The sequence below is a fragment of the Muntiacus reevesi genome, chromosome 3, assembly GCF_963930625.1.
Source record: "Muntiacus reevesi chromosome 3, mMunRee1.1, whole genome shotgun sequence".
NCBI classification, from domain to species: domain Eukaryota; kingdom Metazoa; phylum Chordata; class Mammalia; order Artiodactyla; family Cervidae; genus Muntiacus; species Muntiacus reevesi.
In genome coordinates, this window is record NC_089251.1 from 76,139,308 (window position 1) to 76,158,849 (window position 19,542).

Consider the following 19,542-nt stretch of genomic DNA (forward strand, 5'->3'; position numbering starts at 1 on the left):
ATCAAACTCAGGTCTCCTGCATTTCAGGTTAATTCTTTACCAGCTGAGCTACCCAGGAAGCTTATACCTGACCTCTCTGCCATGTTTGACAACATAGACTAACCCTGTCATCTAGAAATGCTCACAGGACTTAGATCCAGGATACCACTCTCCTGGTTTGTGACTTCTCTGTCTGCTCAACAGTCTTAAATATTCATATTCCTTGGGGCTCCATCTTACACCCTCTGTTCATTTCATTTCACAACAGTATTGACTCATTTATCTATCACTTATTGATTATTTAACAAGTACTTATACCAGTAATTTTTGGCACCAGGGACCAGTTTCATGGAAGACAATTTTTCTATGGACAGGGGTTGGGTGTGAGGGGATGGTTTTGGGAAGATTCAAGCGCATTATACTTATTGTGCATTTTACTTCTATTATTATTACACCAGCTCTACCTCAGATCATCAGCCATTAGATCCTGGAGGCTGGGGACCCCTTACTTATATAATAAGCACCATACTATCCTAAGTGCTTTATAAAGGTTAAACCGCTTAATCCCCAAACAACCCCCACAAGGCATGTACCATTATTGTTCCTGTTTACCATCAGGGGAATTGAGACACAGAGAGATGATGCGTCTTGGTCAAGGTCATATGACAAATAAGTGGTACATCATAATTGGAACCATGTGATGCCCTTATGGGCTTCCCTGGTGGCTCAGATGGTACTTCATTTGTTATGTGGCCTTCCTTTTTTTCAGTTGGAGGACCTGCTACACCTGGCCATCATTCCCACATGACAACAACCCCTCAAGATAAATGACAAACAGCCCTTTGGTTCACCTCAGCCAGCCCAGTTCGCTCACTGATATTACCTGCCTGACCTCTATGGGCATTGTCCACACGGCAACAAGTCCCAAAGTTTTATCTCTGGACCAGACCTTCCTCTGAGCTCCATGGCATTCTAGCCAGCTATCTACTGAACACCTGGATGTCTCACAGAGAGTTCAAACTCTACACAACTGAGACCCCCCCCCCAACTACACACCCACTCTTCCCATATCTCCCATCCCAGAAAACAGACCTACCACCAGCCAGAATTCAAATCTGAAACCTGGAAGTCACACCAGACTCCTCTCTAAGGACTGATGATGCCTCTGCAACCCCTACCCTGCCTGCCACCCTCACTGGTCCAGCCTCCCCGCATTCTTTCCTAGTTACTGCATCACCCACCTCCCCAGTTTTTCTGCCTTCAAACCTGCCTTACTCAAATGCCTTCATCACAAACCAGACTGATTTTTCCCAGTGCAAATTAAAAATTATTCCCCTGCCCAAGACCTCTTAAACCCAAATCCTACCATGGCCTCCAATGCAGCTCATGATGTGGTTCCTACCACATCTCTCACCTCATCCGATCACACCCCCCTCTCGGGACAGCATGTACCCACAGTGGACGACTCCCAGCACCTCCACTGTGCTGTGACTGTGTTCTCTCTGCTGGGGACACTCCCACCTGTGTCTCTTTGCTTGGCTCAGTCTTTCTCACCCTCTAGCTATCATTGCTTCCTCTGTAAACCTTACCCCAGTCTCTCCCACTCTGTGGCCAGGTTAGGTCCCCGCCCTGCATTCTCCTACTTCCTACTGCCATGAATACTCAGCACACTTTACCGTAATTTCCCATCTGTTTACCACCCCCTCCAGAATATATTATTATAGCCCAGGATGGCTACCACATGGGTCATTCTTTCTCACTCTCTAGGTATCATTGCTGATATCTATATATCTATATCTAGGTATACCCTCTATTTCCCATTTGTTAACCACCCCCCTCCAGAATATATTATCATAGCCCATGATGGCCACAACATGGGTCCATCTTCAGAATCAGCCTACTCTGGCATATAACCAATACACAACACATGCTGTTTAATGAGGGAATGGTTTATAATGAAGTGCATGGCACACACGTGGTATAATGATGCTGCAGTGATGAGCATCAAGCGCTGAGCTGGCTTATGAAGCAGGTAGTGAGTATATTTCATTTTGCATTAAGCTGCTTGTCTCCAGCAATACCGTGCTCAGTAGGGGCAGAACAGAACCATTACTTATGCTCTGCCTCCCATCTTTAGCCAGGAGGGCATCTTGGTTCCCAGCCCCCAGCTGCTGTAAACACACTAACTCCTCTACTCCAGGGCTCAGCCTTCCCACATGGGTAGTTTCGGGATCACACTAAGCCCCAGACATGGGGCCAAGCCATCTGGAGTCTCTTCCCTGCTCTGCAGCTCGTCTGCTGATCACCTCTCTGGGCCTCAGTTTCCTTATTTGTCAAATAAAGGATTTGGAGGGCAAATAAAAAACAAACTGATTGGAAAATTATAAAATACTAGATAAAAATAAGCTCCCTCCTCCTCTGAGAAGACTTCCTGACTTCTCTAGCTGAAAAAGCCCTACCCCTGGAAGGTTCAGGGCAGAGCCAAACCCCTAATGGCCAGTGCAAGGGAGAGGACAAAGAGGAAGAAGAAGGATGCTCCGTGCTGGGTGTCCCCTGCCTGCCAGCCTCCCACCGTGCAGATAAGCTGAAATCTGATGGGAGCCCCGAGGAAGAAGGGTCAGGTCCTGAGTACAAGCTGGTATGCAAGCACGACTCATTCCAAATGAGTTGTGCCTCCTCACCACAAATTCTCAGGGCTGCAAATTATTAACCTGCAGAACTCTGCTTTGAAGATAAGTGCTGCTGGGGGGAGGAGGATGTCAGAAGTCCCTTCATGGGAAAGGTCCCTTTCCAGGAGCGAAGAGCCTTCCCTTATAGCATTCAGCCTTTCTTATTTACTTCTAAGAGGAAACCTTCTAAACCAGCCTTGCAAAAAAATGTCTAACCTCTCAACCAGAGGCAGTAATGATTCATCTCAAGAGGGATTTCATCCTGCAAGGCTAGTAACTAAGGCTCCTATTTACGTCCTCCACTACTTGGATGCCTTCAAGAGAATTGCTGGGTTAGCCAAAAAAGAATTAATGTATTGCTGGCACATTTTGGCAAAATTTATCACATTTGCCTAAACATCTCCAAGCAATCCATCAATGCCGCAAGGAGCCTGGAGAAATCCACTGCCTGATAAACCAACTGGTTTATGCTCCCATTTATGAATTTCCAATTAAAAACCTCCTACAAAAACCGTGCAGAAAAAGTGAAACACAGAGAGAGAAGCAGTTTGCCTCAGATTAGGCTTGGACTTGTGGTTAATTTAAGTACACGGATGCCACAGTCTCGGTGCTTGGGTTTGAATCCTGTCCCCTTAGTCCCAAGGTGGGTGGTGTCACCTCTTTAAGCCTCAGTTTCCTTCTCTGTAAAACAGTCGTGGTCATAAAATCTCCTAAGTTAGGTTTGTTTTGAGCATTAAATGAGATGATGCTGGTAAAGCACTTGGCACAAAGTAAGTGCCTAATAAGAGTGGGGGGTGTGAGTGTAAATGATCTTCAGTGATGGAGAAGAGGAAAGGTCACACTCCATCAGAGAAGTTTAAAACTAACCCCTGGTTAGTGGGCTGACTGAGTCTACCTCCCCTCCCCCAAATGAGACAAGGCTGCCATGACAAGGTGCCTTCTTCTCAAGATCTCAAAGCAATTCATCTAAATTTTGAAAACCATATATAGTAAAAAGAGCCTTAGAACTAAGGAATTTATAGGAATATATTTAACAAAAGAAGTGCAGGATAGGTACACTGAAAACTAGAAGACACTTGTTGAAAGCAACTAAAGGAGACCTTGAGTAAGTAGAAAGACATCCTGTGTCCACAGATCAGAAGAGCTAATATTGTTCAGATGGCAACACTCCCCCAAACTGATCCACAGATTCTGTACCATCCCAGCAGGCTTCTCTGCAGAAACTGACAAGCGAGTAACAAAATTCGCAGGGAAGTGCAAAGAACCCAGAACAGTCGAACAATCTTGAAAGAAAAGAACAAGGTTGTAGGGCTCACACATCCCAATTTCAAAACTTACTATAAAACTATAGTAATCCAGACAGTACTGGCGTAAGGACAGACATATAGATCAATGGAACAGAAGTGACAGTCTAGAAATAAACCCTGATGTTTATGATCAGTTGATATTCAAAAGGGTTCGAAGATAGTTCAATGGTGAAAGAATAATCTTTGGTAAACACATATTGTTGGGATAACTGGATAGCTACATGCAAAAGAATGAAGTTAGACTCCTTCTTACCATATACAAAAATCAACAAAAAATGAACCAGAGACCTAAGTGTAAGAGCTAAAACTACAAAACTCTTAAAGGAAAACATGAGTTAAATCTTCACAACCTGGAGTTAGACAATGGTTCTTAAATGTTACACTAAAAGCATAAGCAAGAAAAAAAATAGGTAAGTTGAAGATCACAGCAATTAAAAACTCTTGTGCTTCAAAAAGCACCATCAAGGAAGTAAAAAGACAACCTATAGAAAGGAAGAAAATTAACTGCAAATCATATATCCAGAATGTGTTAAAAAATAAAAACTTATAACTCAACAAAAAGACAAATGACACAATTTTAAAATAGACAAAGGATTTAAATAGACATTTCCCCAATGAAAATATACAAATAAACTATAGGCACATGAAAAGATGTTCACTATCATTAGCTGTCAGGGAAATACAAATCATAACCACAGTGAAATACCACTTCACTAGGATGACTGTTTTCAAAGCTAAGACAATAGCAAGTGTCAGTGAGGATACAGAGGAAATGGAAACTTCATACATTGCTAATAAAAATGTAAAATGGTCCAGCTACACTGGAACACAGTTTCTTAAGAAATTAAATACAGATTATAATATAGATACAGGTCACAGACATCTATATAGATACTATATGATTCCATTTATGTGAAATGTCCAGAACAAGCTTATTTATAGAGGCATAAAGTAGAGTAGTGGTTTCCAGGGCTCAAAGAGAGAAAATGCGGTAGGCAGAGGGAGTGAGTTCTAATGGGTATGGGGTTTCTTTTGGGGGGTGAGGAAAATGTCTGAAATTAGTAGTGATACTTGCATAATCCTGTAAATGTACTAAATCCACTGACTTACATACTTGAAAGGGGTGAATTTTGTGGTATGTCAATTATATCTCAATAAAGCTGTTATTTAAAAACAAAACAAGAACAGACTAAGGGGTACAGGGGTTCTTAGTGACTGCAACAAGGCATCCTCTCCATCTGGCTGACACGATGACTTATAGAAAGAGACTCACAGCTCCCTGCTCTGTTCTATTTGGGTTTCCTCCTCACCGACCTCAGAGCCCTTCCCTGGTATCCTAAGTTCTTGCCCATAAGAGCCACAGCAGCAGCAATAATGAAAACAGCAACAGGGCTAATGTTTACTGTGAATTATGTGTCAGGTGTTGTTAGACCCACCACTATACAGGTGTGAGTGCCATCAGCTCTCACCTGGGTGCTGCAGGAAATCTGAGCATCATCAGACCACAGAGCATCATCTCTAGCTCAGCAAGTGTCCCTACGACAGCACTCAAGGCCCCACAGCATTAGCCCTCACCCTCATTTTTACACCCAAACTCCGCAACCCTGTTGCTCACTTCACTGAAGTGCATTGGTAGTGTTGCCACATGGAATACAGGACAACCAGTTAAGCTTTAATTTAAGATAAATCATGAATAATCTTTTAGCAGAAGAAAGTATCAAATATTGCACTATTCATTGTTTAACTGAAATTAAAATTTAACCGAACGTCTTGAAATTTCACTTGCTGTGCCTGGCAGTTCTGCGCAGCAGCCCCCAGGTCATTCCTGAAACGCATGGAGCTCAGTCTCCCCAAGAGAATTTTGCATTTGCTCTTCTCTCTGCCTGAAGTTCTCTTTCCCTAGCTGTTCACACGGCTCCCTTGCAAGCATCAGGTTTTTGTGCAAATGGGACCTCAACATAGGGGTGTCTCTGAGCCCATTTCTCACTGGCACTCTGAAGCTCTCTAAGCCTTCATCACCACCTGACATGTTAAATATTTAGCTATTGTCTGCCTTCCCCTAAGGATACTGGGAATGCCTTGAGGGCAGGGTTTCTTTGATTCACTGTTGCATTCCCACTGCTTAGAACCAAACCTGACATGGAGCAGATAATAAGTTGATATTTACTGAGTGAATACAGAAGTGTTGTGTGTGGGTTATATCAACTCATGTTCCAAAAAGTCCCTGCGAGACAAACACTGCACCATCAATCATATCTCATAGATGAGGGATCCAAGACACAGAAAAGCTGAATAATTCATGCAGAAGCCCCCTGAAGCCAATGATGAGGCCAGGTCCAGACCCAGGAGCTGTGCCAACTTAGCACAGGCAGAGAGGCATCTCAGAGCTAAGGTAACAGGTGTTTCTGCCTTCCACCCATTTCGATTATTTGGGGTTAGAGGAAGGAAAGAGCCATTGACATATCTGAGAGTCTGTATTTGCATCAGACACCTTAATTCCAGAACTGAATTGCACTGCTTGATTTTGCTCACACAATTACTATTCAACACAAAGTGTAGCAAATAACCACTTAAGCACCCATGAAATGGAGAAGTTTCATGGATGTCTGTACTCACTTTTATTTCTTCTTGAACATCAGGATTACGGAAATTTAAATCAGGTTGCTCTTTCGTAAACTGATGAAAATAGCATTGTTTTCGTACCTCATCAAAGTGCCAACTGGAGTTTCCATATACACTTAACTAGCAAACAGAAAATAGTAGATCAGTTCCTTAGCATGGTTTCTATGATGGTATTGCCCACAAAGAAATGATCATTGTCATCGTCAGCCCCACGCGGACTAAGTATACAAGTCCCTAGAACTTGCCTTCCAGTGAGAGCACTAGATAAATTAATTTTATCTTGCTGGCCTAGTGCCCCACAAAAGTGGTTGTGATGTGTTTTTACAGTAGAAACTGTTTACAACAACCACAACATCAAATCAATGCTCTCAAAGTAAGGAGCAGACATTTCTAATCTATTTTCTTGAAACTTCTGTCCAGGCTCTGGACTCCTGTTTGTGAAGAAATGCAAATGATGGTCAGTTTGGAAGAAAGGCACATTCCACTGATCTTGGAGCTTGAATCCAAATAGAGCGAATGTTTAAATGGTATTTTCAGAAAAATATTAGAATCATTCCATTTAAAATGCTGCTAGCCCTCAGGAATAAAAGAAATCTAGCACCTTCAAAAGGACTTCCCTATAGCTCAGATGGTAAAGAATCTGCCTGCAAGGCAGGAAACCCAGGTTCGATCCCCGGGTCAGGAAGATATCCTGGAGAAGGAAATGGCAACCGACGCCAGTATTCTTGCCTGGGAAATACCATGGAAAGAGGAGTCTGGGCAGCTACAGTCCATGGGGTAGCAAAGAGTCAGCAATGACTAAGTGACTGAGCACACACACAGTAACTTCAAACGCTGGCACCCAACAGCGTTTGACAGAGGTGCTGCTTTGCCCCTCCTAGAAACGCTCACATCCGTGGCATTTCCAGAAGGAGGAACCCGTGTCAGGTTTCCTCGGGGCTCTGTCTTGGGCCATTTGTTCATTTCACACTACAGAGAACATCTAGACAACATTTACCAACTGAGGGATTTTGCATAAATATTTTTAGCTGAAAGACCTAGTCACACTGGGTCCACATTTCCATGGCAACAACGGGCCCAAGCTAAGTAGTAGCTGATGCCTTTTGAGGAAACATTCCCTCGCCAGCTCACCTCATGGCCCACCTGAATACAAACCAGGATAAGATTTTTACAGCATATAGCAGTATACAGAAAGATCAGTATATAAAATACGAAAAAATAAATAAATAAACTCTGCAAATCTATTTCAAAGGGACCAGCAATCCAACAAAAAATTGGAGAAAGAAACCATTAAACAGATGTTCCACAGAAATGGAAGCTCAAATGAATAAATGTATGAAAAGATATTCAGCATCATTATTAATTAGGCAACTAGTACATCAATAATTAGTAACTAGATAAATAATCATTATCAGTTAGAGAAATGTGAAATTAAGACCTCAACGTTGTATCAATTTATGCTCACTCAGTAAAAATTAGACTAGGTACAGTCTTTAGCCCTTTCATCTATTAGCTGTGAACCAGGACAAGATGCTTAACATTTCTCTGCCTCAGTCTCCTCATCTGTGAAACAGGAATTAAAGCCCAACCCATAAGACTCTACAGTGAATTAAAGGAATTAATGAATATAATCAATATCAAACACTCAGAGCCTGGCACACAGTAAGCATTAGCAAATGTTTGCTAATGTCATCATCATTTTAAAAAGTGGTGGATTGGTAAAAAGGAAAATTGTATGTTTGCTCAATCACTCAGTTGTGTTCAACTCTTTGCAACCCCGTGGCCCATAGGCGACCAGGTTCCTCTGTCCACAGGATTTCCCAGGCAAGAATACTGAAGCAGGTTGCCATTTCCTCCTCCAGGGGATCTACTCGACTCAGGGATTGAACCTACATCTCCTGCATTGGCAGGAGGATTCTTTAACACTGAGCCACCTGGGAAGTGGTGAAATTGCCAGGACTTGCTAGAGGGCGGTTCACCAGGCTGTGTATATTAGTGCCATTCATATAACCTCAGATGCGGGAGGTTGGGAGAGAAGGTCACACAGTCAACTTTAGACACTCATCATTTGAGTGCCCTTGGGTCATTTAAAAGCTGATGCCCAGGAGTCAGCCTCTTTCAGTGCTTAGGGAGGTCAAGAGGGAGGCCCTGGAGTGGGGAGAGATGATCCAGAGAAAAAGGGTCTGTAGAAAGCAGGAGAGAAGATGAACAGAGGGATTGACCTAGGACAGAAGAAGAGCTGCCAGATAAACTATAAGATATTCAATTCAATCTGAATTTCAGATAAGCAATGAATACTTTTTTAGTGTAAGTGTATTCCAAGTATTTTACACTAAAAATTATTCATTGTTTATCTAAAACAGATTTCATTGGGCTTTCTCTCAAGCAGGAGAGACAAGGTCTCTGTGCAGAAGATGTAAGCAGGAAGAGGTGGAAACAGAGGCAGGTGTGTGAGCCTCTGCTCTTCCTTTAAAGTTGGGTTTGCTGCTAAGAGTGATGAGATGCGGTGAAGGTGGGTAAGATGTCTGAAGAGGAGAGAGGGCAGGTTGATCAGTTGGATTTAGTAAAATTCCCCCCAAAGAGTGGATGGATCAGTTCAGATAGGGACAATGAATATGTCCAGAGGCTTGGATACCAAAGTTCAGGAAAAGTGAAAAATGGATGGTTGAGTTCTTTTATGGCTAGGGTTTTACTGGACAACAGAGTCAAAAAGTCAGAAAAGCAAGAGTCTGGAGAGTAGTAAGACAGTTACTAAACTAATAAGGCATGGGGTCTCAGCTGGACAGAGGGGGAAATAAAGGAAAGAGAGGTTAACAGAGAGCATAGGCTTTAATTTGCTAGAACACATCAGCTCTACAGTGAAATGAAAAATCCAAACGTACAGATGATTAGAAGCTTGGGACTTCATTTCTATTTCTTTGGGAAATTTGTTTCCCTTCTCATAAACCATTCATTTTCCTTTAAAGGGGTTTTATAAATAACCAGTTTAATAACTGAAGATCTGCCAATTTTAGTTCGGTAAATCAAGCATGTTGGGACTTACCCAGTTGTTGGGTGGTATGGTTATGCCATTTTCATAGTTACAGTCATGCCAGATATAATAGTCAGTATACTTTCCTGTCCGGTTCCGACTCCATTGAAACCAAGCATGTTTATCACTGGTGTGGTTTGGTATGAAATCGATGATTAATTTTAAACCTAGTGAGTTAAAACATTTCAAACAGTAAGATAATATTATGTTACATGATATTATATTAGAATAATACAATAGTGAGGAAAAAAATGCTCTAAGCTAAGCACTTGGAGAAATGCTTTCCTTAAACCATCCCACACACCTTCCATTCAATTTACCTTTATCATGTATGGCTGCAACCAGATTCTCAAAATCTTTCATTGTTCCAAAAATGGGATCAATTTCTCGGAAATCTTCAACACCATGTCGGAAATCTTTAAGGGATGATTTATAAAATGAAGTAATCCAAACAGTTTTTATATTTAAAGTTGTGATGTAATCCAATTTATCTTGAATACCTGAAGGCAAAAGTCAAAGCCATGAAGAATAGTTTGTTTTTTTCAGTTGAACGATTAAAAATAAAACGAATAGGCTTAAGACAGAAATATTTGGGGGTTTTTTGAATTTGGGTAAAATTCAAACAGCAAGGTCTAGGTCTACAACCAACAGCAAGTTAGTCTTCTGGCAGTAACTTTTGAACTTTAACATCAATGCATAACATTTAAAAAATCTGCCTGTGGTTTGTTCATATTTTACACCTAAAACCAAAACTACACTTTTGTTAACTTATTCTACACATGGTTTTTGAGCACCTAATCCAGGCCAGATGCTGGGCTAAGTACCAAGATACAAAGAAGAATAACGTATGCACTCTTGATGGTCATGTGGTCTAAGCTGCATTGTCTAGTTGTAGCCACTTGCCATGTGGCTATCAAGCACTTGCAATGTGACTAGTCTAAACTGAGATGTGTTGTAAATGTAAAACACACACTGGACACTGAAGACCCAGTATGAAAAGAAAGAATGTAAAATAGCTCATTTATATTTTTATATTGATTATATGCTACAAAGACCCTGATGCTGGTCATTGGAAAGGACCCTGATGCTGGGAAAGATTGAAGGCAGAAGGAGAAGAGGGCAACAGAGAATGAGATGGTTGGATGGCATCACTGACTCAATGGACATGAACTTGGGCAAACTGCGGAGATGGTGAGGGACAGGGAAGCCTGGTATGCTGCAGTCCACGAGGTCGTGAAGAGTTGGATTCGACTGAGTGACTGAACAACAACCATATGTTGAAGACAGTGGATATGTTGCATTAAACAAAGTATATTATTCAAATTAAGTTCACTCTTTTCTCTTTTACTTTTTTAATATGGCTGCTAAAAAATTGTCAATTACCTATGTGGTCCACATTCTATTTCCTTTGGACAGTGCTGAAGTCAAGCATTTATACAGAAGGGAACTTTAGGCTTAGATGAGAAGAGACATAGGAATGAAACTCTTGTACTCGGGGCCTCTTGGATAATTAGCAGTTAGTGGGGGGAAGTGCTTCTAGTTCAGAGTCCTAAACGCAGAGTCCAGTTTAGTATTCGGTCTGCAGTAACTTCCTGTGGGTCCCCTGTCAGAAGTTGCTGAGACCAAAGCAGGAATCAAGCTGCTTATCTGTGTCCTGACTATCCTTCAGTTCCCCGCCATGGATGGCTGTGAGACTTCCTGGAGTATCAACAGGCAACAAAAGAATTTTGACTTAAGTCAGATTAAAGTCAGAATTTTGATTTGTATCAAGAATAAGCACAAAGGAACAGGATGATAAAAACTAAGAGGCCAAATGGACATAGAGTAACAAAGGATCTCCCATGTCCACATTCCAGGGGACAGAAAGCAATAGACTAAACTGAAACCTGGACTGTTTTCTTCAAGTTAGAACAAAATCCTCTCAACCTCAAGAAAAAATACCTATTAATTACAGGAAGCAGCCAGTCCTTCAAGGAAAAGCTATGGGAAATGACAAATGTGAGAGGTGATTAGAAGTTGCCCTTTGCACAGGGAATTTAGAAGATTACAGAAGGAGGACCAGGACTAGTACATTTTAGGGGTATAGGGTTGTTGGTTTTATTCCATCAAAACATCACTGTGCAAAGCAGTTATTTTGTAAGAAGCAGCAGGTGATAGGATCATGCTGAGGGCTGAGGGGTTGGAAGGAAAGCCACCCAGATATGTTACACCGAAGCACCAGAGGTACGGCTCCATCCAAAACACTGAAAGGGTTTGGGGAGGGTAGCACCCCCTCTAATCAGGAGGTTAAACACAGATTAATGAAGGAAGTGGGTTTGAACAGCATCTTGAAGGTCAGACAATATTTCAATTAGTTAAGATGCAGGATGATTTTTAAGAGAAAAATTATATGAGTGTGAAGAAGAAGTCTTTTATTAGTTTACTAAAGAAAGCTGAAGATTTTAGGAGTGTGTTTGAAGCATTTTAAAGTTTGATTAAGCTCATTACCACTTCTTATACTCTTTTCTTTTTGATGCATAACATAATCACATTTATTTAAGAGTGTATTCCAATATCAGAAAGCAAAATTCAACAACGCCAAACCTCAGTTACTTTCACACCAACCTAATAGTTTTGTGAGGACTCCCTGATGTATTCAGACATTTTCATGCAAGGTGCAGGCCTTGATCACATAGTTCTGAGATAAATCTATCCTTACATACTGTATTCTAGAACAACTATGATCTCAAAGTCTGCAGTTTCTGAGTCTAAGCTGTCCAATAATTGAGGAAGTAGTGGGTGACCTGTTATAGAAGGTGTGCAAGGAAAGCCACCTTTTAGAATGCTGGACTGGGGCCTCCTCTAGTAAGTCAGAAAAAGGGGCTGCAGAATGGAGGGCCTTACAGACTCTACAGCAATGAAAAGAGAAATACTAAGCCCCAGGAAGGGAGCCAAGCAACTAGCCAAAAACAAACAATTCAGCAAGCTATTATATATCAGGTACCTAGAGCTATGCCCAATACATTCGTATGTGCTCAGTTGCTCAGTTGTATCCAACTCTTTGCGACCCCCTGGACAGTAGCCTACCAGGCCCCTCTGTCCGTGGGATTTTCCAGACAAGAACACTGGAGTGGGTTGCCATTCCCTTCTCTATCCCATACTCTTAAATCATTGTTTTGTCTTCTTCAAGCCAAATAGCATTATCAAAAATTATCTTATTAGTTTATTTGTTCTTTATTGTTTCCCTTAACTGGGGTGACCATATCAACCAATTTGCTTGGGACAGTTCCCTGTAATTGGTTTGTGTCCTCATTTGAGCAATAAATAATAAGGAAATTCCACACATAACACACTAGGAAATTATTAGCATAACTTTAAAAATATTTTTTACTTTCTTTATTAAGATGGATATTATTTTAAATAATCCTTACTTCAACTAATGACCAACCCACACTAGACCTTTTCTTCATTTCTCAAGATTTAAGCTTTAAAGACTCAGTCTATACATTTTAAAGATATCACTTAATCTTCTTTCTAAAATAATGAATTATGCTTTGCTCATTAATCAGAATCTCTCTGCCAGATTATCAAACTAGCCACTGTGTACCCTGGAAAAGGGATTCTAAAGATTCTAAACAGCCACTCTGAGATGACCAACTCTAAAGTGCACAGAAGCAGGACACATTTCAGGAGGAAACTTGCTCGTGTAGGAAGTTAGAGCAGATGACTATGCAAAAAGTTCCTACTAGGCAATAAACTTAACAGCCCTTTGGGGGCTCAAAGGGCTCCAGCAAGTATCCTTTCATCATATACTAAGAATTGCTGGGTTCTGCTGAATGGCTTTTTAAAATATCATAAACAAGGAGAAAGGTATGATCAGTCACACTGGGTGGAATGTGCTTATTACCGCACAGCCCAGCCATAATGAGCTTCAAGGACAACGAGCCCTAAACCAACCTCATCCCGCCCTGCCCCAAACTCTCAAGGCACGCACCTTTTAAATCTCCGTTCCCATCCTTGTTGCTGTCCTTGAAAGACCTTGTGTAGATCTGGTACATGGGTCCCGCCTGCCACCAGTCCAGGCACTTGGGAGAGATGGCAATGATGGCTACGGTGGCCGCGATGAGCAGGAGCACGGAAGCCACGGTGAGCCAGAAGAGCACCTCCCGCGGGATCCGATAGCGGGCCTGGCCCGAGAACTGAAATAGCACCTCTTTGGGCATCCCAGCATAGGGCCGGACATCCTTCACGTCGGGCTCCCCGGGGCCAAGGACGTCCACGGTGTTGTGCTGTGGGCCGGCCGCTGGGCTGCTTGGGTCCAGGTCAGTCTCCAGGATGTCTTCATTTTGTACAAACCCGTTGTTTGTCTGGCCTTCCTTGGCATATAATCCAGTGGAACCTCTCTTGCTTTTATCCTCAGCCATGTTTCACAATCTTATCCTGCCGAGTGCCTTCCTGCAGTAACAAAAGCGAGAAGAGAGCTTGCAGAAATGCTTGATCGTGTTAATGAGCTTTTCATGGTTTATAAATAAACCTGACTGGACAAAGTTCAGCCAAGGAAGAAAGAGTAAAGGTAAAGTGGGGTTTTTTAAAAAGTCTCCTTACACCCTGTGAGACTGATGTACCTACAGTCAACCACATGGAGGGAGTCAGATCTGGACTGGAACAGAGGCACAGAGGAGGCGAAATGGGAAGAGGACACAGCGTTCCACTGCAATTTAAGACCTTACTTGATTGAGCACACAAATGTTCACAGCAGCATTATTCACAACAGCCAAAAGGTGGAAAGAAGCCAAGTGGATGAATGGACAACCAAACTGTGACATATACCTTAAAAAGGAATGAAATTCTGACAGGTGCCACAACATGGATGAACCTTGAAGACGTTATGCTAAGTGAGGGAAGCCAGAGACAAAAGGACAGATGTCGTCTGAGTCCACTTTATATGAGGTAGGTACTTGAATTCATAGAAAGAGAGCAGAAGGGTAGTTAACAGGAGTTGGAAGAAAGGGGGTCATGAGCAGTTCTTGTTTAATGAATATAAAGTTTACATTTTGGATGATGCAGAAGTTCTGGAGGTGGTCATACACGAATGTAAATGTACTTGATGCCACTGAATTGTACACTTACAAATTCTTAAAGTGGTAAATTTTATATTATGTATATCTTACTACAATAAAAAATAGCTTAAATTTTCTTTCTTGTTAGTTAGATATGAGAAAAAGAAACACTGAATTTTGCAGGGGGAAACATGATTTTCTTTAATTTTTGTTTTGAAGGTCTCTTCTACAAATCCAAGAGGAAGAGGATCTGAAGACAGGGGACAACAACACCTTTGTTACTGAAGCTACTTCATCTCAGTTCAAGCCAACCTGATACATGCCTATTAGTATGCTCAGTTCGACTCCAGAAGCCAGTCTAGTTTCCTATTTTCAAAAGAGTATGGTTGCCCATTCTTAGAAGCACTTTTCCAAGTGGGGATGGTGGAATGGGGAATTTCATATCTAGCAAGTTCAAGTGCTTTATTATAGGTAAACAGTTCTTCATACAAGCACTAAAGAGTTGTTTAATCATTGACAGGTATAAAATACAAATTTGCAACCCTGAAGAAACTGCATTAAAAGTGAGGGGTGCTTTCCCAGAAGATTATGTAAACCTTAAAAGAATGTGATGATTCATGGCTTCCTTTTAATCGGTGCACATATAATAAACAGCTCTATGACTCTTTTGATCAAATAAGAAGTTTTTTGTTTTAAGTGAGGAAAGTTACATGAATTCCTAATATTACTGTTAATTTGTAGACTGACTTAGAAGCAGTAATTGGTACAGAGAAATGAGCTGTTTGATTTTGGCTAAGTTATTTTTTTAAGTGAGTAAATCCCAAAATCTAGCTCATTCAATGCATCTGATAAGTGGCATTGCTCATTATTACTAATTAGGCATATTGTATATTTTTTAACAATTAAAGGAATTTAACTTTTATGTTTCCAAATCACTTTCTCTCTCAAACACATAATGGTAATTTTCACCATAGGAGTTAATTAAAAGGATTTTTTTGAACAGTAAAAGCAATTACAAAGATTGCATTTATTGAATAAAATTTATTACACCACAAAGCATAAAATTGAAGAGCATATGACAAATTGGGAAATGCATTGGTAATAAATATGCCAAAGAACTTTATGTTTTTAACATTAAAGGTATGTATACATTGTTAGACATTCAGTTCAGTTCAGTCGCTCAGTCGTGTCCAACTCTTTGCGACCCCATGAACCGCAGCACGCCAGGCCTCCCTGTCCATCACCAACTCTCGCAGCTTACTCAAACTCATGTCCATCAGTCAGTGGTGCCATCCAACCATCTCATCCTCTGTCATTCCATTCTCCTCCTGCCCTCAATCTTTCCCAGTATCAGGGTCTTTTGAAATGAGTCAGCTCTTCACATCAGGTGACCAAAGTATTGGAGTTTCAGCTTCAGCATCAGTCCTTCCAATGAACACCCAGGACTGATCTCCTTTAGGATGGACTGGTTGGATCTCCTTGCAGTCCAAGGGACTCTCAAGAGTCTTCTCCAACACCAATAGTTCAAAAGCATCAATTTTTCGGTGCTCAGCTTTCTTCACTGTCCAACTCTCACATCCATACATGACTACTGGAAAAACCATAGCCTTGACTAGACAGACCTTTGTTGGCAAAGTAATGTCTCTGCTTTTAAATATGCTGTCTAGGTTGGTCATAACTTTCCTTCCAAGGAGTAAGCGTCTTTTAATTTCATGTCTGCAGTCACCATCTGCAGTGATTTTTGAGCCCAGAAAAATAAAGTCAGCCACTGTTTCCCCACCTATTTTCCATGAAGTGATGGGACTGGATGCCATGATCTTAGTTTTCTGAATGTTGAGCTTTAAGCCAACTTTTTCACTCTCCTCTTTCACTTTCATCAAGAGGCTCTCTAGTTCTTCTTCACTTTCTGCCATAAGGGTGGTGTCATCTGCATATCTGATGTTATTGATATCTCTCCCGGCAATCTTGATTTCAGCTTGTGCTTCTTCCAGCCCAGCGTTTCTCATGATGTACTCTGCATATAAGTTAAATAAGCAGGGTGATAATATATAGACTTGATGTACTCCTCTTCCTATTTGGAATCAGTCTGTTGTTCCATGTCCAGTTCTAACTGTTGCTTCCTGACCTGCATACAGGTTTTTACAAAAGGCAGGTCAGATGGTCTGGTATTCCCATCTCCTTCAGAGTTTTCTACAGTTTATTATGATCCACACAGTCAAAGGCTTTGGCATAGTCAATAAAGCAGAAATAGATGTTTTTCTGGATCTCTCTTGCTTTTTTGATGATCCAGCGGATGTTGGCAATTTGATTATGTATACATATATAAATTTTCATAGTATCAGTTTAAAAATGTCAGTTAAAGCTTGAAAAAAAAGGTTGTAAACAGATATTTCACACAAATCAACTCAATGTTAGAGAAATAAGCATTTTCAATCACTTTGGCAAAGAATTTCTAAAAGATAATAGGACTAGCAAGGATCCAGTGTAAACTCATAATTCTGGAAAGTAATTTGGCAGTGTGTATCATGAGTTTTAACATTTTCAGAGTAATAAATGAGGCTAGCTCTACCAGATTTTAAAATAAAGTCTTCAAAAAAAAATGAAGAGTTGATATTAAAGTTTATGTTAGGTCAAAAGATCAATTGAATAGACTGGAGTCATCAAAAATGGACCCCTATTCCTTATACAGAAAGAGATTTAGAATATGAAAAGTGAGGAAAAGAAAGATTATTTAGTAAGTGATGTTGGACAGTTGGATAAGGAGAAGTAAATATGATCAGAATCATGTGGGAAAAAATAGTACACCCATTTGTGCATGCATACTGAATGTCAGCTAGTGGCTGCCTGGAGACTAAGAGATTGAAGATGAAATTCCTTGGATTTATACTTTTCACTTTACCCTGTGTCATTTGTTCTCAGCATATTATGACTTTTGTAATAAAAAGGGGAGAAGAGGTTCATATCCTTTAACTGGGCAATTTCAATTCCAAAACTCTATCTTAAGGAAATAATCCAAGACAGGAACAAAAGTTTATGAGTAATAAGCCTTATGAATTACAGTGTTATTTATAATGTCAAATATTGGAAACCAAAATGTTCAGTGACACAAGACTAACTAAATTATTGTACATCCATGTTATAGAATCTTAGTCACTAAGCATAAATTCAAAGATTTTTAATGACATGTAAGAAATCTCACATTATTGTGTTGAGTGAGAAAAATGCAAGATATGAAGCAATTCTTCTAATTATGTAAAAAAAATTCTCATGTATATAAAGTCCTATTAGAATATATGTTTAAAGTGTTTATCTCTGGGTTCTAAAATTATGAATGATACACAATTTGTTCTTTAAACTTTTTCTGATTTTTGCAATTTTTCTGTAATTAATATTACAATCAATATTACTCTTCCATTAGAAAAAAAATAAGCTAGAGAACCTTGAGTTTGGAGTCTACCTAGCACTTCCAGTCAGGTTGTAGAGTTCAGCTTAAAGTGATTCCTTCTAGTATCAATCACCCAAACTTCACAAACATCCCATACTCAAGATTTAAACTAAGATTTAAAGAGAAAAGAAACAAACTTCTTTTTGAAGACATGGATTCAGTGAAAAGTATGGAAACACTGGAGGGAAGAAAAAGTTGACAGTAATTTGAAGAAGACAGCCACAGAGTTAAGACTTCCAACCAAGTACAAAGTATGTTTTACTTACTATCAAGGAGACTTAGAAGGAAATATTGATTGTAGAAAGCCAAATACACTGCCTGTTAAAACTCCTAAACATGAATAAGGACAAGAACACTAAGGAAACTTTAAGAGCTAACTCAGATAATTGGAACAAAGAATCAGAGATAATGTAGATAAACTTCCTCAGTAAATTCAAATCTCAAGTGAGTTACACAATCATGATAATAAAGTAAAGAATAATGAACTATCTGGGAAACAGATAACAGAACAGTGGGGCTATCACAGGACACAGAAACATCCTGCAAATTAAACAGAAACGAACATATAGAAAGCAAAAATCAATAAAAATATATTTTATATTATAAATATTATAAATGGATTTTTAAATATACATGTATTAAGATTCATTAAATGAATCTTAAAGCCATTAAGTCATAAAGACTTCCAGTTAGCAGTAAACCCACCAAAATATCTTGCAGCATATAAACTGTCAGATTAGTAAACATTTAAAATAGAAGGATTTTCCATATTGCACTTACCTGTTTACAGCCTCTGTGATCTAAGGGTAAGATCTGCATAGTCATCTTTAAGTTCCCAGGATCCAGCTCAGTGCCAGGTACATTATTAAGTTACTAAAAGAATAGTTACTTAAAGGTAGATGACCCATGCTAAAGAATAAGGGGAGAATGAATAAGTGGGAGGAGGAGGAAGAAATGAAAAGGAAGGGAAGGGAGAGGAGGAGGGGGAGGAAAAATAGAAAAGTGGAAAGTACATTCTGCATAAAAGTGTAGATTTTTATCACTAAGTCAAATGTTCTTACCTTGATACAGTTCCATGACTCAAATTTTAAGTCAGAGGAAGTGAGATTCAAGCCTGCCTCCATTTGCTCTCTGCTTGATCTTAGACAAAATTTTCTCTAAGCCTCTGTTACCTCAGCTATAAAACTGAATTTGATTCTGTTAACATTCTAAATATAGTCCAGAGTACAATGTTTTTAAAAACAGTTCTAATTAGAAGGAACAGAAAACTAGACTTATCCTAGCTAGAGGTGGAAATTCAACTTATATAACCATTGAATCAAAATAAAATATTTAACCATGATTTGCTAGAAGTTAGGACTTCCCTGGTGGCTCAGATGGTAAAGCATCTGTCTACAATGTGGAAGACCGGGGTTCGATCCCTAGGTCGGGAAGATCCCCTGGAGAAGAT

The 19,542-nt window shown here is 40.1% G+C and overlaps 1 protein-coding gene across 2 annotated transcripts in view; it reads right to left on the bottom strand.

The window, feature by feature from the left end:
- SLC3A1 (solute carrier family 3 member 1) overlaps positions 1 to 19,007 on the bottom strand; it is a 36,771-nt gene extending 17,764 nt beyond the window's left edge. Inside the window, exons 1-5 of one of the 2 annotated variants that reach the window (XM_065929355.1) lie at positions 18,873 to 19,007; positions 13,582 to 14,042; positions 9,929 to 10,108; positions 9,621 to 9,775; positions 6,572 to 6,697 (exon numbers count right to left, since the gene is read on the bottom strand). In XM_065929355.1, the coding sequence (XP_065785427.1) occupies positions 6,572 to 6,697; positions 9,621 to 9,775; positions 9,929 to 10,108; positions 13,582 to 14,011 (891 nt within the window). In that variant the 5' untranslated portion in view covers positions 14,012 to 14,042; positions 18,873 to 19,007. Of the gene's footprint in view, positions 1 to 6,571; positions 6,698 to 9,620; positions 9,776 to 9,928; positions 10,109 to 13,581; positions 14,043 to 14,216; positions 14,312 to 18,872 lie in introns of those variants that run through there. The other variant, XM_065929356.1, reaches the window with a different exon arrangement.
- Between the last annotated feature and the right edge of the window lie 535 nt (positions 19,008 to 19,542).